Source organism: Glycine max, chromosome 4 (genome assembly GCF_000004515.6).
Source record: "Glycine max cultivar Williams 82 chromosome 4, Glycine_max_v4.0, whole genome shotgun sequence".
NCBI lineage: Eukaryota > Viridiplantae > Streptophyta > Magnoliopsida > Fabales > Fabaceae > Glycine > Glycine max.
The window spans coordinates 2,258,190-2,284,576 of record NC_016091.4 but is presented as its reverse complement, the minus strand read 5'-3'; the positions used below and the strand labels follow the sequence as shown (position 1 = coordinate 2,284,576).

Genomic DNA, 26,387 nt, shown 5'->3' with positions numbered 1-26,387 from the left:
TGCTCTAGGGAAAAAAAACTGGACAAAGAGAAATGATACGACAACCAACAAAACCAAGGGAAGAAGTTAGGTATAGAAAAGCAGAAGATATTGTAGAGAATATGAAAAATATGCAACCGCAAAGGAATACAGAAGAAAAACAAAGTGTTCAGTTTCTTCTTAGATTTTTCATAATCACATTGAAACATCAATTAATGCATGCAATTTTAGGTATATTTTTCAGCGTTGTTGAATTGATTCTGAATATAAAATTAAATAAATTATAATAGTTTTTGTGTTAAATAAAAAGGTTTATATTAGTTTTAAAACACTTAAACATAATTTGCATCACTTTACAATCAATTTTAATCTAAATCAATTTTATAAAATTAATTTAATTTAAAAATAATTTTGTCAATTTCATCCCAACACACACGATGTCATCCGCAAAAGATGATGCAAATTATAGAAAATGAAAGAGCTTCTTAACCTTTGTAACCAGGGGAACAGAGAACTGTGGTTGTTTATTCATAAAAGAAAGAAAAAAAATAGGGAACATGAGTTTTTGACAGGGAAGGGTTGTTAAAGGAAACAGCTTTTTCATATGAAGGGGAGAGGGATGCGTGTATTTTGATGGGGATTAATTGGCTGGATTATTAAATGTTTAATTAAAAAGATAAATAATCATGATATATTTGAATAGATCTATCAAAGGTGATTTTGTGATCTTGTGAGATTTTGGTAAATCTGAAAATTATAGTTTTTCTTAGCATGTGAGAAATTGCATAAATTAAGGTTAGAAAGACTATCACAGTGTGAATTGGATCTTCTTAAATTTCTTACCATGGAGATTCAAAAAGATTTTAGATGATTTAGGGTACTTTTGTGTGCGCAGGTGAAAAGTGAAAAGAAGGTTCAAATTCACTTGCTCTTGCTATAAGCAAGATTTTGTTTTATATGAAAGTTATTATTATATGTCAAGAATATGGTGAAGTAGTGGCAAACATAGACAAATGGGTTAGGTTGATCCGTTTAAGATTTTTTGGCATTTTTAATAACCAAGTTGTCCTTATAACCATAATATTTAAATTAACACCTCATGTTTTTAATATTTGATTAATAATTTTTATTTTTATTTATTTTTCTTCCTATCCATCATATTATCTGTATATTATACTTATAATTTTTTCTCTCTTATTAAGTGTTGAATAACATGGTGAGTATTTAAATATATTTTTCCTTATCCTATATGTAAAATAAAAAATAATGATATTTGAACACTCTTTTATTTTAAACACATCAATAACCTCTCTTTTTCTCCTTTCCTCTATTCCTATATTACACATATTATTTATCACATTATATTTATTTTCTTCTTTTTTTTCTCTCTCATGGTGTTGAATAAATGAGTTATACTCTACATCTATCATGCATAACTTGTGGTTAAATGGACGGGTTCGGTGGACTAAAAATAAAAATACTAATTATTTAAAAAATGAAAAATTAACTATAAAAAAGAAAAATGAACTAAGAAATTAAGTTATGAAAAATAGTAGGTAATATGATGGCACGTAAGACCAAATTATTAATATTAAAATTCTCAATAAAATAAATACATTATTAATATATATATATATATATATATATATATATATATATATATATATATATATATATATATATATATATATGCAGACCTAGCTATAAATGAGAGGTGCATATGTAATCCCTGCCTTTTGAGGAAATACAAACATATATTTACTATTGTTATCTTTTTGCACCACCTATTTTTATAATTTGAACCCACTGCTCCTAATTTTTCAAACTGTTGTCAAATTTTGTTTTATTTTCTAGGTTTTTCCCTTAAGTTTGTTCTTCTTTCAGTTAACCTAGTACTTTACATTTTATTAAACTAGACATTCCTTCTTTTTTTCAACTCATTACACTTGATTTTAATATTTATGTTTTTACTTTCATATGTATGAAAATAAAAAGTTGTTTTTTAAATTAATTGTCTTTACCACTGACTCATGATGCTAGATCCGTCACTCTTGCGTGTGTTTGTTTTGTTGGACAACAATGAATTTGGGTGTTTGTTTTTTTGACAGAGGGTTTGTTTGTTAGTATACATGTTGGAATACAAAGTGTGATATTAATATTAAATTTCACATTTAATATTTATGTTACTTGTATATATAGATATTAGAAATAAAAATCGAGAAGATGGACTGAGTCATGTACTGAGATTCGTACCATCATCATTTGATAACCTGATGCGTGTGGCGCTTCCATTTGTTAGCCATATAATTCAGCATTAAAGCTTCGGCCGCCCGCGTTTGTCAATTTACAGGCGCAAATCAATAAACAAAACAGACTCTGATCGAAATGCCCCGACATATATAAAATGCAAAATCGGATGTAACATTGTTTACTCTCACAACCAATTCAAGTTCGAAACTTAGTCACCCTTCAATTCATGCATGGAGACTCCTCCCAGCAATCTAGATCACAAGGCAATTAATATTTTGTTTACTTGAATTGATACCAATTACTATTATTTACAGAATTAATCATATGAGTATGCATTTTTAATTTTTGAAACAGGAAATGGAATTGGTGAGCAACCGTTGCGTGGATCTGCATGGTAGGATTGCTGACAAGCGAACAACAGGAGGATGGAAAGCGTCGCACTTTATCATAGGTACTGTTATGACATTGGATAGACAATATATTATGCGTTCAATGTTCAAATTTTTACTGATGAAAAGAGTTATAGCTTAATAAGTGTAAAACATGATATGACCAATTGATGTTGTACTCTGGGTGCAGTGAACGAGGTGACGGAGAGGTTGGCGTTCTTTGCAATTGCAGTGAACATGGTGGCTTACTTGGTTTTTGAAATGCATCAATCTCTTCCAGACGCTGCTACCCATGTCACAGACTGGATTGGAGCTGCCTATGTGCTTACACTCCTCGGAGCCTATAATATACTAATAATTTCTCTACAAAAATATATATACTTTGAGTTCTAATTGGTGGGATGATGTATAGAATTAAATTATTGGCACAATTCCAAATGGGCACCTAAATAAAACAAAATTGATATTTATTTCATGAATTATGTTGGGGATGAACATTGATGGTTATGTGGTGAATGACGTAGGGGATGATTTTGCTGACACGTACTTTCGGCTTCAATGGACACGCTACGCCCTCATAAATGCACTGTTCCGCCATGCAAAGGGGCAAGCCAAGGCCAAACCGCATTCCTATACGGTGCACTTACCCACATTGCTTTGGGCACCGGAGGAATCAAGCCCTGTGTGTCCTCCTTCGGTGCTGACCAATTTGACGAGGGAGATGAGAAAGATAGTGCAGATGAAGTTCTCTTTCTTAAACTGGTTCTTCTTCGCCATCAACATGGGTGCCATCCTTGGAATCACACCATTGGTTTACATACAAGACGCCGCTGGGTTTGGTTGGGGTTTTGGAATACACGCAGCCGCCGCCATTTGTTCCATCGTTATCCTACTTGCTGGTCTCCGATATTACCGTTTCAAAATGCCAATGGGAAGCCCTTTCACTAGGTTTCTTCAGGTTATGGTAGCCTCCACGATGAATCATCTAAATAGGGTTCATTTAGAAAATGACCAAACTCGTCTCTACGAGGTCGAAACCACTCGCAAGCTTCCTCACACCCCACAATACAGGTTTGTTAATTATCTGACTAGACATTAATGTCACTTATAGATAAGGATGTTCCCGCTTTTATATTTTTCTTTGACATTAATATTATCTTTAGTCTAGAATAAATTTAGAGGAATTTCAATATTTAGACATTGTTAAGATTCTAACACTTAATAGATATTCATTTTTCTCCTCATTTATTTATTTCTATCAAATCATAATAATTATCTTACCTATATTTTTCTTTTTTGTATCTTTTTATCTTTCTAGGTGCATAATAGTATTTGGGTATATATTGATCTTTTTCAATTTATAACAAGTTCTATACTACCTTAACTTATATTACATCTAATCCACATAAGAAATAATTATTTAATTTGTTAACACCAATAAAATTGATTAGATTAATTAATTTCACATAAATTTTAATTTTATTCTAAGATTATTCACTATATTAATTATTCAATTGGTGGTTATATTTTAAAAAATAAATTTTAATAAATAAGTATATCTTATTTAGATGACAGTTGAATACAGATATATACTTTTATTGAAAAATAAATGTAATTATTAATAAAATTTACAATTAATTAAAAATAAAAAAAAGAAATTTAATAATAAAATAATTATATTTTTTTATAATAAAATTTAAAAAAATTACATTTTTTTTCTTCCATAGAACGAGAGTAAGTATATTTTATCTTGACACTGACCAATATGGAACTTTTAAGGTTTTTTTCAATACATTACAGGTGAACTTTCTTAAATTAACGGAACCAAGTTTTGCAGGTTTTTTGACACAGCAGCAGTTATGACAAACGCAGAAGACGAGCAATCGATGGCGCATATGTACGGTGACGCAAGTAGAAGAGTTCAAATCCTTCATTCGAGTCCTTCCTGTGTGGGCTTCCACCATTGCTCTCTCCGTGTCCTACGCTCAGCTCTCAACCTTCTTCCTAAGCCAAGCCAACATCATGGACAGAACACTCGGTACCCACTTCAAAATCCCCGCAGGTTCTGTCCCCGTGTTCAGCGCCATCACACTCATCCTCGTACCCATCTACGAGAAATTCATTGTCCCCTCCCTCCGCAACATCATCGGCCACCACCGAGGCGTCACGTCGTTGCAGCGAATGGGCGTAGGTTTATTCGTCTTGATCTTCGCCATGGCCTCGGCAGCGTTGGTGGAAAGGAAAAGACGGGACCACAAGTCATTAAAGATGAGTGTGTTCTGGTTGCTCCCTCAGTTTTTCCTAATGGGTGCTGCTGAGGTTTTCACCTACGTGGGGCAGTTGGAGTTCTTCTACGACGAAGCCACGGATGGGACGAGGAGTTTTTCCTAATGTTTCTGTGTGAGATTGGGATTGGAAGCTGGTTGAGCACTGCGTTGGTAAAGATAATTGAAGGTGCGAGTGGTGGACAACACAAAGGGTGGCTCAGGAACGATTTTAATAACAGTAGATTGGACTGTTTTTATTAGATTTTGACGGCTATCAATGACGTCAATTTCTTGGTTTATTTGGTGGTGGCTTATTGCCACAGAGGGAAAGGAGCACTGGTGATGGATGAGGCCATGGTTGAATTCACTGAGTCTAACTCAGCCAACCACGAAGGGGAATTACCAAGTACCTTTTTCTGACCATTTTATTCTATAATTTGCTTTATATTTATAATCTCACAATTCTTCACAAATTCTTCAAACATCCTAATTTTGTTTTATCCATTAGGATCGAAAACAGTATAATAGATTTTGCAATAACTCAATCAATTGATTTAGACATGTGGGAATAAAAAACATTATAATTTAATAAATCTTCACGTTAAATTAATATCAAGTATTTTGTCCGTTAGTAATAGTAGTTCTTGGCAGTGGAGATAAATTGAGTTACATTTTTTTGGTTCAATTCGTTTAACCTGTTTTTCCTTTGTAGGTTAAATACTTAATCATCCTACATTTTGGTTGATGATAACACACTTTTAATGTTACTAATATACTTGTAGTGTTTTATAATTTTCTATTGCGTCTAGATTTTATTAGAAATATTTTAGAAAATGTTTGTGTCTTTTAATTTTTATGATTAACATTTTGAAATGTCGAATAAAACAAAAGGAATATGAAAAAAAAGGGGGTTGCAAAGTAAAGGGCCAAGCATGCGAAGTCTTGAGTTGGCCCATTTTGCATGCCTTCTTTGACAGACTTCCAGTTCAAAGTCAGATGATCAACTCATGGGCTTGATTTGCAGTCAATTCTTTTTAGACTGGCCCGTTTAATAAATCTACAAGGACACCGTTATTTTTCTTCACAATCAGTTTTCCTCTTTTTCTAGAAGTTTATGATCTATTGCCACTGATTTTGTATTTAATCGACTTCTTAGGTACTGATTTGTATGCTTTAAGAGATCATTTGTTTCTTTTATTAAAAGCACTAAATTTTTTTGTTTCAAAAGTTATTATCATTCATCAACATAATTTGAAGGTTAAATTATTGATAGTGTTCTTAAACTATTTGCAAATTTTTAAATAGGCCCATAAACTATTGTTTTTTTAATTGAGCTCCTGATTATGTATATTTTTTAATTAAGTGTCTAGGATTTCTAAAACCACCGCAAATAGTCTTGTTGTGACAATTTTAAGCTGTCAAAAAGTAATTCCAAAGACTTTTGTTTTAGTTTAGAAATTCAATTTAAAAAATAATTTAAAAACCTATTTAAAATTTTGCAAACCTACTAAATAATTGTGGGGCGGGGTGGATCCAACATTCCAACTCCCTTATTTTTTACTCATTTACGAACATCATGGATTGCAAAATCTTTCAGTTTATTCTTTGAACTACATTAGTTTCCTCAATCTGCCCTTCCTTTTAGTAACATCACAAACTAATGATTTTTTATGTTAACCTATTTGATTAAAAAGTATTAAATGCATGTTTAAAATTAAATATTTTTAGATAGTGTTTGTTGTGACTTTTTTAGGATCCATTTGATAGAGAGGAAAAAAATGAAGTGAATAAAAATATGAGAAATAGAGTAGAAATTAACAGTGTTGGGTGGAATAGAAATAGATAAAAGACAATAAAAGGGATAGACAATGAACAAAAATAGATGAAAAATATAGTGAACAAATGTTTAGTAAATATATTGATTCATTAATTTTTTTAGTAAAAACTATTGGTCCAAATTAATTAGTATTAAGTTCTCTTTTTTTTCCCTTCCAAATTACTTTGGAAACAAATACTTTAAATAAAATATTTCAATTATCATCTAATTATTTTATCACGAAATTTTGTTAACATTTTAACTTCTCTTTGCTTTACATTATCGATACATAAATATTAAATCCTTAGAATAATTATCATTCTTATTTGAATGAAGAATGTAAGTAAAAAATTCTCACATACATTAAGTAGAAACTGACAAATTGAACAGTATATAAATAAGAAGGTTCCATATATATATCTAATGCTCAAAGATTTTGAATTAAGTATAATTTCAAATTCATTTATGCATTTGTTCCTCAGTCACTAATGTAGATCGCTTCAGTGATGAAAATCTCCGGATATCAGTGATTCAAATAATAATTTTAGCGTTAAATAAACAAGATATTTTCAAGTTTTTCCTTTGGGGAATTGATCGACAATCACAATTTGATTTTCTCTGCTAGTAAGTGAACAAAAATATATCTAATTAATTTATTGTGGTTGGTCAAAAGAAATATATTATTGGAATGAAAATATATTTGATCAAATCGACAAAGACATAAAGTAAAGAGATGCGTTTGCTTCATCAGAAAAGGAAAAGCATCGACGGATAAATGATAGAGTCAATAAAGTAAACTTTCAAGAAAGGAAATTAGCTAGATATATATCATCATGGATATCCTAATGATTCGCACCCTATATATGTTGATGCCTGGGGATCTGCTAGTTAAATATGTGATCCTGGTACTTAAATTATGCCTAGAACTTTGTCAATTTGCCCGTGTCTTTACAAGAATTAACGATGACGTGCTGTTGGCTTGTAGCCTCAAGGATTTATCTTCTAAACCCATTATGTATAATTCCTTGCCTTTAGTGCTTGTCACGTTTCTATGTCTTATTAATTATATGCACGCTATCGACATAATAGAGACGATGTAGAGTAGGGCTACTGTGCCAACATGCACACCAAGCTGACACGATCGATATATATAATTATTAGATGCAAATTAACTTAATCATCTATTTATGAACTTAATAAGAACACGTCAGTGATAAATTTGAATTAAAATGCTACAGAAAATCAATCACGCTAGGACGGTCGGCCATTTCTAGTGGTTTTAGTTATTTGTGCTCGGGATTATGCCAGCATGCACCTCACTAAGTAATCGTTGTTTATAAACTTGCGCAATGATGAGAAATTGAAGATATTGATTAAACCCGACCGAAATGATGATTCCGTTTGAAGGTGACCATTGTGGCTTATCAAAATCTTCATGCATAGCCAGCTTTTGAAACAAGGTGATCGAGAAGAGAAAATTATATATGTAGGTCACTCTTACCTTTCCGTCTATGTCATGATGATACCTCTAGCAATAGCATTACCTTCGAGACAAGTGACCATAGAACTTAAATAAATTAAAAATCTCCTTTTGTAAATCAAACCATTAATCAACATATAAAAGCATATGGGATTTCAGTCTTTAAAGCCCGCTTTTATGTGGCATCCATCATTGTAATGATTCCCATAGAAAACCCTCATTCTAAAAGTCCTAGAAAGAAAGCATGTGAATTAACCAAAATAAAGTAAAATAAAAAAGATGAAAACCCCTTCGTACACACACAAGCTTCCTGACATAAAGTGGTAATAATGTATATAACTGGGTATCATTTTCTTCTTTTAATATCTTCTTTTTCCCTTTTTCTCTCAGAGAAAATGGTGCCCCAGCTTGAAGTCATATATGGTTTTGTTGATCAGACATTCTCCGTAGATGAAGGGAGAAGTGGCTGAGTGAGTAATGTTTTGGCATGGCTTGAGGACCTGATACCACTGTGCTCTGGAGTAGACGTAATTGCAGCATGTTCCTTTGCAAACTTTCTCTCTTCGCTTTTACCCCACAAGACAAAGTACAGTCCCACAACGATCAACACTGCTCCTATGATCCTATAATAACATCACAAATTCGATCCACATAGCCATTATCAATCAAAATTAATTGGAAGGGACTTTTCTTTTCTTTTTTTGTAATAAAGTAAGTATGTGTCTAAAGAGAAAAAGATCAAAGGAGACACGGCACCTTACATTCAACTTCCTATGAAAAAATTTATAACTTTTTTAACATTCTAGAACGCGGAATCATTAAAAGTTGTTCATTTGGATTTCTTGGCCTTTTCTCAGTTGAGTCAGTTCTCTTAACCGTGCCTTAGCTCTAGCTTTACTTGTTGTTTAGTGGGTTTTATTTATCATTTTCCAAGTGCAAGTGTGATATTCCATATAATTAATTATTTTTATTTGTAAATTATTTGTCTAAGTACATATTTTGGAAATATACTTTTAAATAAAAAAAATATTATCACATTTTAACGTTCATAATTTTTTTATTAAATTGCTATGAAAATATTTAAATGATCATAGCTTTTAAGCAAAGAAAAAAATATTAATTACTTTATTTTTTTCCATTCGTTTCACACCTTCTTTTGTGTTACTTTTCTTTCTTTATTATATCACTACTCACAATTTAACATGTGAAATGAATAATTTTCTTAAACTAATTTATAGATATGTTTTAAAAGTTTTAAGAAGAAGAAAGAAAGCAAATGATATGAACAAGAAGGGGATTAATTAAAAAAAAAAAAAAGAGAATGAAAAGGATAAGGAAGGTAGGACGAACCCGCCCAAGTAGAACTCTTCGCCTAAAGCAAGGGAAGCCATAATAGCGACAACAAGAGTTTGAACAGGCTGATACACCGCAACGAACACAGGGCCACCTCTGTCAATGCACCATATCTGTACAGCGAAGGCAATTCCAGATGCCACCACTCCCTGCAATGTATATTAACATTAACATTAATACACTAATACACACCGGTGCAGCCACCTTTATATATATATATCTCCAGAATTATATTATTGCATAAGTGCTTTCGAATAATACACATATCATTAATCATTTCACAACTCAAACGCATGCATACAGACAACTATAGAGAGAATTTTTTTTTATTATAATTAAAGCGACCAACTTTAATTTGTTCAGTTTCTATGAAATTATATGGAGAGACTTTTGTATATTAACAATTCATTACGCGCTTTAGATTTTACTCTTAAATTAGTATAGCAATATAAATAATTTTATATACTCTTGAATATGCAGAAAATTTTCAGCCAGCCCCAGTTTTTTTTTTTTTTCAATTTATCTTCTTCAAAAAGTAAAAGTCAAAATATAATTCAATAAACCTCTTAAAAGTAATAAAATAGTAATAAACAAAAGTCTAAAAACAGAGAGGACTAGGAAGTGAAAACAAGCTAGGTTGAAATCAATCCCTCATAGTAACAAACTAATAATATTAAATTTATGAATGAGTAATAGTAACTGACCGCATATAAAATAGTGAAAACTTCTCCACCAGATTGGAAAATCCAAGCCTGAGCATCTCTTTCAACGATGAGAGCAATGACAAGGAATTGGATGAGTCCAAAGAAACATGTATAGGAAGTGACAGAGAGGCGAGCTGGGTACTTCTTGAGTACAGGTGCTTGGAGCACAAGCCAAGCAGACCAGGACAAGCAATGCCCTATGAGGTAGAGGCACCCAAGGGTCCAGTTCTTCCCCTTTGCATCTCCCAGTGATGAGAGTGTCCCAAACTCAACTACTACTGAGCTCTCACTCTGTAGAGGTGGACTTGGGCTATATATTGTTGGACCCTTGTATAGTGTAATCACCGTCGCCCCAGCCACACAGAATATCGTTCCCGCCACCTTCGCTATCCCATCCTTTCTGTTCAGCCTCACTTGCTCTATCCTGAAATTCAATTTCATTTCATTTGTAAATATCATAGCCTAGTTAGCCCTTAGGCTATGCATATTATACATTATAACCATATCCTATTTAATGTTGTGCATGCTTCTTGCTGGTGCAACAAATGAATAACAACAATTAATTTATAAGGGCTTGCCTGAGTATGACTGCCATGAGAAATGTAATGGCTGGGACAGAGTTCTGAATCGCTGATGCAAAGGTTGGGGATGTGTTGTCCAAGCCAAGCAAGTAAAAACCTTGGTTCGCTGTAATCCTGTGTAATGCAAAATATTATTATTGATTAAAGGACCATCCAGTCAATAGTCTCTGCAGCTTTACTTCTACCTTTTTTCTTTTTTCTTAAAAACAAAAACAAAAAACAGTAATATATACATATTGTTTTCCTTACTTTTTCTTTTCTTTTCAATCACCTAAACCTAATTAATTGGAAGTGATATAAAAAAATCAACATACCCGACAAGTGCCAGAAGAAAGAACTGTAAGAGGAAGTTTAAAGTAATGGCAGGTCTCTCCTTCCTGGACAAGAGAAAAAAATGTTGAGCAATGCAAAACAAACAGCTGCTTGTAACTGGAAAGTTTTAAGTTTTAACAGAATTTTATATATATCCTCTTATAAAATGGGATTAATTAATTGATTAGTTATATATGTTAGGGGAGGTAGCATGGCACTAATTACTTTTCCAAGAAGTAGGCAAAAGGAAGGAGGAGGAGAAAAGCAATAATGTTGCGGTAGACTGGGAAAACAAGTTTGCTAATGCCCATGTTAAGGGCAGCTCTTGAGACCACATGAAAGCCAGCATAGCCAAACTGCAGGGCCAACATGGCCGCATGCAGCTGAACCCGTTCGGGGATGGAGCACCACATTCTGGAAGAAGAGGCTGAGCCTGAATCAGCCATTGAAGATAGTAAAAGAAGGGAGCTAGGGAGGAAAGTGGTGAGGAGGAGATGCAAGAGTTAGGATATAAATATAGTGAAGGGAGAGTGGAGAAAACAAGTAGGCTGTGACCCACTCTCACCCTAAAAAGGCGCTATGTCAACTGTTGCTACCCTTCAAATGTTTCTGCTTGTCTCCCACATTCTTTGCTCTATTCCTCCCTCCTTCGCTCACAAGACAACCCCCAATTAAACTTCAATTTCAATAAATGAAAAAATTTAAAATTATAAAGAGTGATCAGGTGTGTGTTTGAGCTAGCTAGTCAGAAATTATGAGAGGGAGAATTCAAAGAGATTGCGGTATATTTTGTTAATAGCTTAGTAGTAATAGGTTAATGTTTTTAGTTAATTAAATGTAAAAAAATCCATTTTATTCAATGCTTTTCAAAATTGGGTTTTTTTATTTAGATTTTACTTAGACTTTATTTTTTCACTTGATTTTGTTAGACTTTGCATTGAGTTTGTTATCTTTGATATCACCTTTAATAATTACTTTAACAATTATTGTTGGAGTATAAATATAAAAGCCAAGTCTTACATTAGATACAAATAATGATAAATAAGTTGAGTAAAAATAAAGAAAATCAACAACCTTGATACTTGAATTAAATATGGTGTTAAGTTTATTTTGTATAGTTTAATTTATTCTCTTTTTTCTCATCTCGCGTTTTTCTTATTAAGAGATTGTTAGTTTGGTTGCTCCAACCTTAGTCGGATAAGTTTGTTATATGCTGAGAAACTTGTGTATCATGCTATTAGTTTGAAAATTAAAAACGAATTATGGTTTGAGATTGATTTAAAGATGAATCGTAATTCGTATTTGATGTGAGATTGTGGACATCAAGAACAACAGAAATTACTATGTAACTAACATGGTTCTTGACACCATGCCAATAATGATGATTGTTGAGCAATGACCGAGCCACCATTGATAGATAGCGCGCACGAGTGGAGTGGTGGATGCCCCATGCGTTCTCATCCCCATGAAAGCCTAAACCCCACCACACTCCCCCCACCCTGCAACCCTTTACTTTTACTCCCTTTTTTCCTATTCTACAATGTGTTATGATGGAGGAAATATGTAATTATTGTTTAATGACTTATTTAATTCCTATAGTCTCATGATTCGTATATTTTTAATTTTAAAAGTAATTTTTTTAATTTCTATCATTTAAATTTTAATTTTTTTTAGTTCTTATAATTTATATTTTAAATCATTTGTATTTTAATTCCTTTGTAGTCTCTATAGTGTTTGAAAGTAATCTTTTTAATCCTTATACTTTATATTTTATATTTTAATTCGTGTGTAATCCTTACCATCAAAATATGATTAATATTATCAATTATAATTAATTACAAAAATATTAGTAAGTAATTTGTAACTAATTTATCACAAGATAATTTGTAATAAAAAATAGTTGATAATTTATAACTAATTATTTTTATATATTTTTTTATAATAAAGAATAAAATATAATTAAAATACAAATTATATGGATTAAAAAGATTATTTTCAAACACTATAGAGACTGAAAGAGAATAAAAATATAAATTATAAGAACTAAAAAGACCATTTTTAAATTATAAAAATTAAAAGATAATTAAAATGTAAATTATAGACACTAAAAAAACTACTTCCAAACTATAAGGACTAAAAACATATGAATCGTGAAATTATAGAGATCAAATGAATAATTTAACAATAATAAATTATAAATGTCTGTATTTTATTATTCTACGATGACCAGTCTCTAAAGTATACTATGGTTTTGTGCTAGCTTCTTTTTCTAGTACTCACGTTATATAATTCACGAAGCCGTACCATAGGTATAATATATGCTGAAATATTTTGCAGCTACTACCTCCACTATAATCAAAAATGAAGTTAATGAAGTGTTCCCACTCCCAAAGTTAGCATAATATGCGGATTGGTTGCTGAAATGATCCCCTTCGCTTTTAACAGACATAATGCAGCCCCTCCTACCCCTTTTTAAATCAGACCACTGTTCAAATATTAAAAGGGGAAAAATTAATCCCGGAATATATGATAGTACATCTTTAATTTATTAATTTGAAATTTTAAACGTGAGATGATCGATAAAAATCAGAGAATGGTGGATAATATAAGTGAAAGCAAAGTATAGCAACACGATTTCTTTAACAGATTCACTCTCACATACTATATGATAGTATACGATTTCTTTTTGTAACAAGGACACATTAATTGCAATTTGTTAAAAATTATTAAATTATGAATGAGAAATATCAAATAAAAGATGAAACACAGATAATTTAGAATAAAGAGTGTTGGACGAGCGCATTGTTAACTTTTAGAATAAGAGAGGGGTGTCAATTTGTTTAGTGTGTTTAGGCCTTGGTAAAATTGATTTTACATATTTGATTTTGAAGTAATTTCTAAAATTACTTTTCAAACTTTAATACAAATATATAGTCTAAATTACTTCAATTCAAAATCAAATTTAGCATATGTTTATCCAAAACAATTATTTTTTGGCATACATGACACAAAGTTAAAACTTATGACTTAATTGATAGACGAAGATGTGCATAGGTAATTTTGGAGTCTTCCTTTGACCACCTAATGGCATCTGATGTTTTGAAGCATAAAATAAAGATTTAGTAATTAATTGCATATGTATCTGACAGCCATGCTATACTAGTAATTGCATTCTATGACAAAAGCTGGGTGGAGCAGGAACGACATACACTGCTCTCACCCTGACCGAGGCCCGTTGGGGTCTTAATTGCGTTTCCGCTAACTTATACACACCTGACAGCTAAAAACTTCAGATGAATATTTGGATAAGTTGCTTTAAAAACACTCCAACAAAAGAAAATAAGAAAAAAATATGAAATGAATTTATTCATATTAAAATAAATTATTCATTAATTAATTTATAAATATCATTTCATTTAAAAAATATACATGAGAGAGTTTCGATAAATTAACAAATGAAGAATTTATTTTAATTTATTGAAAATTTTCTTTTTTTTTTTCTTATTTTCTACTCTTGAAAGTACTTCTAAGAAAATTTCCCTAAACAAGTCCTTTGCCACTTTGCCTCTAATTTCCACCTTCTTCGATTCTCTGCCGGACTCTATGGAGACGACTAGAGGCATTTCAATATTGGATTATGCTATTATTTCAATACTATAATACAGTATATTGGTAAACCATTGTTCTTACAATTTAAGTATAAATCATGTCTAACAATACAAGAGAGTGAGGTAATGATTATTTAATTAAAATATTATGTGTTGAAGATCTATATCGAATATCAACCCATATGATTAAAATAATAATAATGTATATAAATAATGACAATTGTAACTTTATAACTTAGCGCTTTTAGTATTAAAAAAAGTTTAATTTGAAATTATAAGATGGTAAAGAATATATATTTACATAGCCTTCGTTGAAATTTGAAACTTTCCACATCTCTTTTTCTAGCCTTCGGGCCGGAGTGATACTTAGAAAATTTTTATGGAGTTAAGGCTGATATATATATTTTTGTAGTAATTACTAATTTGCAAGGAATCACACCGCGCGGGCACACAAAAGGTGTAACTTGAAGGATTGATTTTAAAGAGTGACGCCAACACTGCATGTGCACTGAGTACAAGTGGCAAATTAGAAGCCAACAGTTGTGGTCCAAATCCTTCATGCACAATCGTTCGCTGCCACCATAGGCTAGCTAATCCTTGCAAAGTGGCATTGCACTATATATCGCAAATGTTTGTTCCTTTTTCTTTTTAATTATGAATGAACGAAAAGAATAGAGAAGAGTTGAAATAACTTCTAAATTGGATCTAACACGTAAATTATTAGTAACAAATAACAAATATCACGAGATTCAGTTGCAGAGGCACCATCCATGCCAAATAATATCACATAAAAATCAGTATTATAACCTAAGGAAAATTGATATAAATAGGTCATAAAGGCCTTAGGTATACTTTAGAACATTTCACTTTTAACCACCTCCTGCAAATACTGATTTCAACATCTAAATTATTGTAGGTATGCCACCGAAGTTAAAATAACTAAGTTTGCAGTAATTAAAAAAGTTAGATAATATTATTTAATTTTATTATTCTCAAATAGAAAATAAGATTATTTTTAAATTATTCTTTTTTAAACTTGTTATCAGAAATAAAAAAAGAAATCATTAAAAATAGAATTAGAATCAAACAAAAAATATTTTAAAAATAATAATATTAAATATAATAAAATTAGTTAAACATACTTATATTTAAGTCTAATATATAAGATCACATTCTTATTTATAAGCTGTGAGGAAGTATAAGGGTGTTCAAGCAATTATACCCTCACCGTATAGTGGTTTAAGACGTCTCTTTTTCAAGGAAGCAACGATCATTTGACTTCCCCTAAGGGTAAGGGGCTACTAAAGCAAGTTGATCATGAATAAAATTGAAATGGATTTTTCTTGTTTATGAATTGATACCCAAGCAATTAATGGGGACAATTCATTGGCAATATGCCTAGTTCAAATCTAGCTCGGCCCACAAATTTGTTGTTTCGTTATAAATTATATAATTCATTCATTGTTATCTGAAAATGACTATATGCTTTGATATAGAAGAATCAAAATATGAAACATTCCTAACTAATTGTTCAAATAATAAAGTAAAAATTAGGATTGTTGATCCTAACGAGAATTGTGATTCAATAACCAACTTGCACAATTAACGATTATTTGAACCAATCATAGTGATTAAGTACTCAAAGAATGAATTCTAACTAATTAACGACAATAAACTATTTCTAAAAACCTTCAAGGTTTTGAAGTAACTAGATGACAATCTACACATGAAAATGACTAGGGATCAAATTTCCCAATTCTTCATATACGTACTTAACTCTAGTTCAATACAAACATGTTCTGAAATTGAAGTTTGAAATAACAAGGAAAGACTAAGCTTGATTCCTTGAACAGAAACCCCTGAGCAAATCTTGGTTTTATTCCCTTAGATAATATTAAATCCAATCAAACATAAATATTAAACGCAATAATTTATCATAACACACATAATCAATAAACTCAATTCCCAGAGCAAAAAATTTGTGTAAATCTTTCATAGATTCAATTTTTCTCCTCTGTTTTTCAATCATGAATGGAACCCAAAGTCAATTTAATAGGGACCAATTAATTAATGTATTGATACTCTGATTAGAAATTTTCATGCATTTTCTCGTTGAGTCCAAATCTTAGAATTGACAAATCAAGCAACTCAACCCGATCCAAGTACACCATAATAGAACTGTGAAACCAGGATAAGACGAGCTAGCTTGAATTTCCTTCAAGATGTGAATTTGATGGCTTAGCCTAGCCCTCAGTTGGGCCAACAGGCCAAATTACCCCTAATTAAAACAAACAAAAGAATAAAATTATTATTTTGAATATACAAAATCTATGAAATATATTTATTCATTTATTTGTTTAAAAAATAAGCTCTCGATTTCATCAAATCCTTGATTTAGTAACACACATAATTTTTCAAATCCTTGATTTAGTAAAACACATATTTTTTGTTGTTATTCATCATCATTATTAATTTATTTCAATTATTTATCAATCACTTCTTACTCTTTCCTTTCTTGCTTTATAATATCTCAAAAGAAATTATGAAAAAAATATCACTACATTGCTTTCCACTTTATCAGTTTTTTCACTAAATTTCTAACTTGCAATTTTTTATGGCACCATTCCCCTTTTAAAAAAATAATTACACTTTTAGTTCCTTAATTTAAATTTTGTATGATTAATTTTAGTATTTGAAACTTATCAAATAAACATAAAATTTTATTAAAATCATCTAAAAAAATTCCTCTCAAAACTTTAATTTCATCTATATACTATAAATCTCTTCAAGTTTTTTTTTATCAACATTTCATCACATTTCTAATTTTAAATTACTTCATATTTAAAATATCAAATTTGCTTAATATATATTGAACATATAATTAAATAATCTAAAGGGATAAAAATATAAATGAAAAAGTAAAAGATGAAAGTTAATTAAGGTTAACTTTGTTTAGCAGATGAGCTAGTTTATGCCAATTTAATAATGAAAGAGATGCTGCATGCCGCCCATTAATTAATATACGTTATTAGTACGTAATAATAATGTTATATGAAACACATAATATCCGTTGACTATAAATTGCACGATATGCTGGTTGGTTTAAGTTTTTTTGACACAATGGTAAACAGCGATGATTAAAATGTTGAAAAAAGAGGGAATAAAAAATGGAATCAAATCAATTACCAATTGAATTCATCCGAGGGACGACGCTATTCCTCCCCATGCCCGAGCATACATGATGTTGAAAGGCGTGAGCTTTGACGCAACGAGAACCAAACTTGATGTGCTTTCCAAGGTTGCATTCATTGCTTAGTTCCCACTGATTAGCATGTACACTTTTATTTTGGTCATGTTGGTCACTTATGTTAAGTCATCTTCAATATGGGGGATTTTTAGTTGTTCTGATAGGGATTACTATCTCATTTGCATGCAAAGTTGATTGAGCCTCTTTCTTGGACTAGTCTTGGATAGTATACCTTACTTATTAGCTAGTAGTAGTAGCTGCTTTTTTAATTGGGGCACAAGACATGAATCAATAATAGAGTGACATTAGTGGTGGTGCGTGGCCGGTCAAATGCTTCAATGAAAATATTACCTTACCAAAGCAACGTTCCGCATTAGTTGTTGACATTGGAGTATTATTTGTAAAAATGAGCTAGCAATGCCAAATCCTCAAGATGTTTATTTTTTGGGATAGATCCATAAAAGTAATATTGGCACAAACATTCAACCTTTGTTTGTAGGTGGATATATAATAGAGACTTGAAAGGGAATGCTCAGCAGAAGAGCCTAAAAGGAAACCTCAATTGTAATTTGTATCTAAGGTCCTGTGACAACCACATTGATCATAGAGATATTAGAGAAGTATGTTTGCTTTATCATAGGTTGAACATTTTTATCTATGTGAATTGATGGATATTATTATAGGTGCATGACCCACTCAGCAGGGAACGGCAAAAGCAAAACTGTTAGCTTTGGAAATTCAAACAACCAAAGATAGTTGAAGGCTACGCAAGAACAGTAGAACTTGAAGTAAAAGAAATTATTCCCATGACCAAAGAATGGAAAGTTTGGATGGATATACGGTTTGCAAAGAATATTCCCTTACACGTACTTCAGTTGGTGCATTGAAATGGCTGAGAAATAAGTGAGAGGGAGAAGAAAAGGGTAGGAAAATAGATAAGTAAATGCATTTGTTATAGGAAAAGTAAGACACGACAGGAGAAAAATAAAAAGATGTGATTCCACACCTTTTTTTATTTCTCTCCTACATAGAGTAAATGGAAAATTGGTGTATATAATCGACTATCATAAAATGGTAATCAATTTATATATACCCGGGTATGCAAAAATTGAGAAATCGAAGAATGATGTTGCGTGAATAATAATAATAATCTGTTATGTTTGTATATAATGTGTTGATAGTCTCTTGTGGCACTTTGACAAGTGATTGTCTCATATTGATAGTGCATTTTCGGTAATAAAGTGAATTCCACCTGCCATTATTTTTTAAGCAATAAATAATTATTTTTATGGTGACTTTACTATTATTTTGTATTTATCACGATTTTCTACCACCAAACCAAATATACTAGTAATTAATTATAAACTTTTGAAAAATGATTATTTTAATTAAATAAATTATTTTTATTTCTCTCTTTCCTATATTTCTTTTTATTTGTCTTAAATCAAACACTTTTATTTTTATTATTTAAGTTATGTTCAATAGGACATTTCAACTAATTTTTAGTTTTTTTACTAGCTAAAAAATTTATTTGATTGTTCAATAAACAAGTATTTTTTAGTAACTTCTTAGTAGTTTTTATAATTTTTTTAAACGCTACTTAAAATAACATTAAAACATTAACTTCTAACTTTTATATTTTCTTTCATTTTTATCGTCAATATATTTATCCAATTTTCTAATTATATTTTTTAAATAAATCATGATTTTATCATTTTTTATCATTTTACACTTTCAGCTACTTCAACCGTAAATTTTATTGAACACTTATAATTTAATAAATTATTTTTTTAACTGATTAACTTTTCAACTTACAACTAATTTTTTAACTAATTTTATCAAACATAACTTTAATATATATATATATATATATATATATATATATATATATTTACTTTATTTTTGTCCACTTTATTTCTTACATATTTCTTCTATTCTTGCCAAACACATCATTAAAGAGGAAAAGGAGTTTGTGTTATATATAAATATATGCAATTGCGCCAAACTGGATCGGCTCTTCACTTGTTTATAAAAAAATACATGTAGTTTTAAAAACAATTGCAAGGTTTTATATATAATAAATATTTTTTTCCCTTCAAATCTACACGTAACGAACTCGAAATAGTGAAATAGCCTAACTTTGGAAATATCCCTCATCCCCCTCAACGTGTGCTTTGGCTGATGATTTTATAGCGGCAAGTTAAAATAAAATCCACGTGATTTTCTTTATTGCTTTTTTGCTTTTGGAGTTTTGCGCGAAAAGGTTAAGCCATCTTCATACGGAAAACGGTGTTTTTCTCCTTCACTTTCAGGCTTTCCCACTAACAACATTTATTTAAAAAATGTCCAGTCGATTTTTAATTAAAGGAAGTTACTTCTATAAACAATTGAGGTTATTTTTGCACAAGTCATTTTATTTAATTTTTTATTTTTTGATTTAAATACGTTTTTTATAACTGAAAAAATGACTGTTTTTAAATTATTATCTCAAATTCATTTTTTATCAACTAAGTATCTCAAAAAAAAAAATGTTTCAACATAATATCTGTCATTAATATTATTCTATTAAGTGATGAAGTAACAAACGGAATATCACGTCATCAAATCACATTAGTGATACATTATTTTTTATTATTTAAAAAAATATTTTCTCTTTCCCTTCCCCTTCTTCTCGATCGTGTTGTCGCCGTCCTCCGCCGTGAGCCCCTCCAACCGCTCTAACACACCGTTCTCCTTATCATGGTAACCATAATAACTCACATCAATTCTCTTATAAATTTCATATAGGGTACGCCACTTTCAAAGCTTTGGGGGGTTTACAAAGAGCTCCTTGACGTCAAGGAGCTTTTTGACAACCCCAAAGTGGCAGTATCTCGAGCCACGGCCGTCTGGGTTCGGGACGTCGATGATGTTTCCGTCGAGGTCCGTCATCTTTGTAGAGTGCTTCGAGTAATTCGGCTTGCCGAGCTCCACGATGTGGTGTTTCCAGTGGGATTTTTCATTGATGAGCTTGTTGATCTCGTTGTTGAGATCGCAGAGGTGGTGCTCGCTAAGACCCTCGTTCTAGATCTCAGTAACTTTTCGGCCGATCTCCTGTATGATCTATTGTCGCCACTTGTTGGTCTCTGAGAGGTCACGACAGTGTTAGGCAAGGAAGGGGCGACGCTCCTTCAGCTTCTTCTTCTCCTTCACCTTCATTGTGATGAAGCAGTTGAGCATCGATTAGGCGTTCTTGTTACGAGCCATCTTCCGATAAAGAAACCCTAACAACAAGGTGTTCGGGGATAGCACCACCTTGTGCGGCTGCAGGTAAAACTCGATGACGGCACCCATCACGGTTTTAAGCGTGTTTTGAAAACACCCAAAAGGCGAAAGAGAGAGAAAATGAGAGAAAGGAGAAATCTTTGAGATAAATAAGGTGAAAACTAAAGTGGGGGGATTCTAAGGATTTTGATTTACATTGTTTTTTGAGTTTTTCCGTCACGGGTTAAAGTGCAGGTTGGGTGGTGGGTGTGTGTGTTGGTATTTTTTTGTTGGATGTCGTGATCGACGGTGGCAACACTGGTTGGACAGCGGTGGTGGTAGTTTCCAATGGAGGAAGGGAAGAAGGAGATGATGTAGTAATAACGTGTTAGTGATAAGGCTTGATGACATAACAATCTGTCTGTCACGTCATCATTAACAGAATGAGACTAACAACATGTGCTACATTAAAAAAAATTCAAATACTTAATTGACAAAAAATAAATTTAAAGTAATAATTTGAAAACGACTTATTTTTCAAGTATGAAAAACATATTTAAGTCTAATTTTTGAAAAATTTATTTGATTGTTTGTTAAACAAATATTTTTTAGTAGTTTCTTAATATCTTCTATTATTTTTTGAAACACTACTTGAAGTGATAAGTTTTAAAATGTAACTTTTAAATTTTGAAATTTTCTTTCATTTTTATTCTCAATATATTTATCTAATTTTCTAGTAATCATTTTTAAATAAATCATGATTTTTTTTTATCACTTTATTTTTCAGCTTTCAGCTACTAGCTAACTTTTTAACTTCTAACTAATTTTTGAGCTAATTTTGTTAAACATAACATAAAAATATAAGTCATTTAAAAAAAATTAAAGATATAAGTAATTTTATATAAAAAATGTTATGAGTATTGAACCTTTTTGAAAAACCTTGAAAACTAATGGGTAAAAAAACGTGTACTAAACTTGCTCTTATGATGTGTTTAATTTTCTGTTAAAAATATATGTGAAAAAATAATTAGTCATTATTTTTATTTATGTATTTAAAATTTCGTATTAAGGAAAAAGAAAACACTGTGAATTTACAAGTGGAATGTGCATCTGATTAGATAGCGCCTCCACACAAAAATCTTGCAATTAAGTTGGAGTGTACTAAGCCCATAATCTAAAAGGAATTAAAAACATTATTGATGTGTTTTGGTGCTAATTATTTCCAATTGTACCTTTTTGACCATACAATCTTTCGTGATGATTACGGCAGGAATTAAAATCATAGTCTTCGACTCTTCGGTGTCAATCTGGACAGAAAACCCTTTTTTTTCCAATCTCACCCTTTCCCTGTCTTTAACTGTTTTTTACACCGGGTTCAAACCGGACACTGGTATATAGATAATGAGAGAGAGAGAGAGGGCCATTTAAACTAAGAGTGGAAATAGTAAAATATTTCAAATAAATAGTGAAAAGGAAATATAAATAATGTGTAAGATGGATTAGAAAAGGGTAGATAATGAGAGAGAGAGGGGGCCATTTAAACTAAGAGTGGAAATAGTAAAATATTTCAAATAAATAGTGAAAAGGAAATATAAATAATCTGTAAGATGGATTAGAAAAGGGTAAAATAAACAAATTAACTTTTAGTTTTAGGGGATATTTGATAGGAGAAAGTCTTTAGAATCATAAATTTTGAAAATAAATAAAATTTATTTGATCAACGAAAAATATTTAGATAAGTTTTTTAAGAATAAAAAATTTACACATATTTTATCCATTATTTTAATTATTTATCATATTATATAATTTAATAAAAAATAACATAATATTTTTACTATATATTTTTATTGTAGAAAAAAATAAATTAAAAAAAAATTCATCTTTTTTATTTGAAAATTTTTGTGGGAAATTAACTAAAAAAATGATCCTTAAAAATATATTTTTTTAGGAGTGTTATTTTTTAAAAATATATATCAAATACGAAAACATGAAAAACTAAGTTTAGCTTAAAAATCCATTGGAAGGAGTGACACATTATTTTTTTTAATTTTCTTTGTTGGCATCCCGTTGGAATTAGGAGATAGATAACATGACCGAAGTAAAGTATCTTGACCCAAGCTCTTTATTCGAACTGCTCGAGTAATAGTGAGATACTTGCAAAGTATCTTAATCAGAGTTATCAAAATTGAATGGATTCAACTAGCGGAGAAAAGGAGAAAAATTTCAATGAAAAGGAGAGAAGGAGACGAAAAGAGAAAAGATCAAAGAGATTTTGATTAAACATTATATTTAGTTGAAAGGAGGGAAGAAAAGGGATTTTAATGGAACTAGTTAGCTAGTTAGGTTATCCGTGCAATTCATAATTAAGCTAATTTTTTTAATATTTATTTTACCATAACAATTAAATATGTAACATAATACATCATCATTAAGTAAAATTTAAATATAGACATAATCATAATATTATATTTTACAAAAGAGTATAAAAACACAAATTATGTATATACATACTTGTTCCCAACAAAAAAAATCAATTTTTTTATTTTTCAACTACTATTATTATTATTAAGTCTATCAAGAAATGACTCTCAAAATACATAAAATGTCAAATACATATTTTTCTCACTTTACACTCGTACTATATTGTAACCAATATATTTGTATGTGCTTGCACAATATTTTAGAATTATAAATTCATTACATTCAAAGTTTTTCAATATATAATATAAATTAATTTTGTGAACTGCATTTGTTGTCTAATATCAAAACTGACTCATGACACCTATTTCGCTATTCATTACATCCTGTAAAGCTCTTAGTAATATAAAGAAAAATTAACCTTGAACTTTGATTAAAGGAAACATTAGGAAAAACACAATCAAGAAAAATTACTTGAATTTGAAATTTTATTTTAACCTTCAAAATTACATAATTGAATAACTTGAACGGTCTTTAACAGTGAAATTTGACAGAAGCAATGAGACAAAGCAAATAAATTAAAAGACAACGTATTAAAATCAAATTCTTCTGGAGACATGAATGAAATATAATTTAATGAAAAATAATTGAAATTGCTCACCGGCCAATTTATGCGAAACTATATATATCAGAAGCTGTCACGGGATTTAACTTTTTCATGATGCGTATCTCTAATAAGGAAACAATCACAATCCCAGCATATTAAAGTCAATGAACCACCATTTATGAATTGAAATTTCATAAAGTTCTCCAATTATTTCACTACTTTCTGTCAAATAAACCATACAGTTTTCCTTTTTAACACGAACTTCGAAGTCATTAAACATAGGATCTTTAAGCTTGGCTTGATCTTTTGATTTATTCATAGAAATTTTTCGAAAATAAGACCGTGCCATCTAATGGATCTCGGCAAATAAGAAATAAACAATCCACTTATGATGAATAATAGTAATAATAATATAAAACCATAAAAAATTTTCTTACGAACATATTTTCTAAAAAAAATACAAAACCACGTTGATATTCACATACAACTGTCCTAATAAGGGTTTATGAATTCCTCTGGTTTAAGGTTAAATATAAGTGTGTATTGAATACTTAGACGCTGAATTCATTCAATTAAATAAATAAATCACTATTGACTTTTTTCCTAAACATGAATCCATTGTGCCGAATACATGGAACATATTAGTTTGTAATATGAAAAAAAAAACATAACAAATCATTATTACAATACAATATATGTAACTTTATTCGAGCAGAATAGGAATACGAAGAAAAACAATTTTGTAAAATAATATCTAGAGTAAATTATACTTGCATATTCTGTTTTTTTTCAAATTACATTTCACACTCCTTTTTTTACCCTAAAAAAACTTTTTATTTATTTAACTCATATTACACTTAGACCTTTTCTCTTCTAAACATAATTTAATAAAAAATAAACAGATATTAATCGCATGACTTTTAATGAAAAATTATGTTTAAAATATTTTCATCTTCTTCCTCTTAACTCCATAAAAAATATGACACGATTTCCAACTCGAAAATATTTTAATACTCTTCTTTCTTTTTCTTTTTTCTCTAATTCAACATAAACTCAACTTTTTGTTGAACGCGAACTCATATTGTTAGTACGCATGTGTTAACACTCTCCTTTTTTTTTCTTCTTCTTTATAGTTCAATTTTTTTGTGTCTGTTAGGTCATTTAGTTGGTGTGCTTTTGTTGAACGTGTTCTCAATAATGTTCATTGATTGAATATAGTACTTTACTTCAAATTTTAGTATTTTTCTCCTGCATTTGTGTTTTTAATTCATTTCTTTGAAATATTTATTTTTTATGGCTAAGTGTTTGATATAATATTTCAATCAAGAGCTTCATCTTCTTCAAGTGTTAGAAATAATGAAATAAGAGTTAAATATTAAAGAAAAAATTGTTATTACCTAAAGAAAGGTTGATTCACATGGTCAATTGTTATTTTGTTATTGAATATTTAATAGGACAATTTTATTTCTACACATATTTCAATTGATATTAATTAATGACACATTAATGACATTAACAGAACTAGGGTTAAAAGTAATATAAAAAAAGAGAAGAATATCTGGTGCAATTTGAGAAAAATAAACGAGTGTAATAAAGATGTTAAGACAATTTCATTTACTCACATATATCAATTAATGTTAATTAACAGCGTTAGTAGAATGAGATAAAAATAATGTAAAAAAAGAAAGAAATATCAAATACAATTTGAGAAAACACACGAACGAAGGTTGCCAATATAATTTACTCTAATATCTATTGTTATACATGTGTTCTATATCCTCATCTATTTCAGTTTGATAATTGAAAATGATATAAGAAAAAGCAAGACTAAGGGAAAAAAGGTAATCTATTTGTATAGAAAAAAGGACAACAAATGCAACAATTAAAATAAATTGATACAATTAAAAGGGAAAACAAAAGGACAATAGATGTATTTTCAACAAATCAAATGAAGAGTTGACACATTTTATTAGCAAAATGTACTAATCAAGATTTCATTAATTGCAGAAAAAAGAAACGATGCAATTTCCCATTTAAAAACGAAAAGTTGGATTTGAATTTATTGGAATATCAATTAATATATAATAGGAATATGGTGAATGCAATTTCGTTGCCTACCTAATAAAAATGCAA

General features: G+C 30.2%; 2 protein-coding genes and 1 pseudogene across 2 annotated transcripts; 1 reads left to right on the top strand and 2 right to left on the bottom strand.

Moving 5' to 3' along the window:
* The first annotated feature begins 2,204 nt into the window (after nt 1–2,204).
* LOC100788636 (uncharacterized) lies at nt 2,205–5,656 on the top strand. Its single transcript, XM_041014764.1, has 3 exons — nt 2,205–2,680; nt 2,809–3,689; nt 4,456–5,656. Exons 2-3 carry the CDS (start codon nt 3,100–3,102, stop codon nt 4,934–4,936), a joined length of 1,071 nt encoding a protein of 356 aa, XP_040870698.1. The 5' UTR covers nt 2,205–2,680; nt 2,809–3,099; the 3' UTR covers nt 4,937–5,656.
* Nucleotides 5,657–8,274: 2,618 nt separating this feature from the next.
* Nucleotides 8,275–11,770, bottom strand: LOC100798686 (protein WALLS ARE THIN 1). Its single transcript, XM_003523668.5, has 6 exons — nt 11,357–11,770; nt 11,134–11,196; nt 10,817–10,933; nt 10,239–10,662; nt 9,532–9,683; nt 8,275–8,804 (listed from the first exon to the last, which is right to left on the bottom strand). Exons 1-6 carry the CDS (start codon nt 11,575–11,577, stop codon nt 8,615–8,617), a joined length of 1,167 nt encoding a protein of 388 aa, XP_003523716.1. The 5' UTR covers nt 11,578–11,770; the 3' UTR covers nt 8,275–8,614.
* An 8,847-nt stretch (nt 11,771–20,617) lies between these two features.
* On the bottom strand, nt 20,618–21,232 carry LOC100788104 (pre-mRNA-splicing factor ISY1 homolog; annotated as a pseudogene).
* Between the last annotated feature and the right edge of the window lie 5,155 nt (nt 21,233–26,387).

Coding starts and splice junctions, on each gene's coding strand:
- LOC100788636 (XM_041014764.1), top strand. CDS start 3,100: ATGTTGGGGATGAACATTGATGGTTATGTGGTGAATGACGTAGGGGAT. Junction 3,690..4,455: donor CCTCACACCCCACAATACAG/GTTTGTTAATTA, acceptor CAAGTTTTGCAG/GTTTTTTGACACAGCAGCAG.
- LOC100798686 (XM_003523668.5), bottom strand. CDS start 11,577: ATGGCTGATTCAGGCTCAGCCTCTTCTTCCAGAATGTGGTGCTCCATC. Junction 10,663..10,816: donor CTCATGGCAGTCATACTCAG/GCAAGCCCTTAT, acceptor ATTGAATTTCAG/GATAGAGCAAGTGAGGCTGA. Junction 8,805..9,531: donor GAAGAGTTCTACTTGGGCGG/GTTCGTCCTACC, acceptor ATGTTATTATAG/GATCATAGGAGCAGTGTTGA.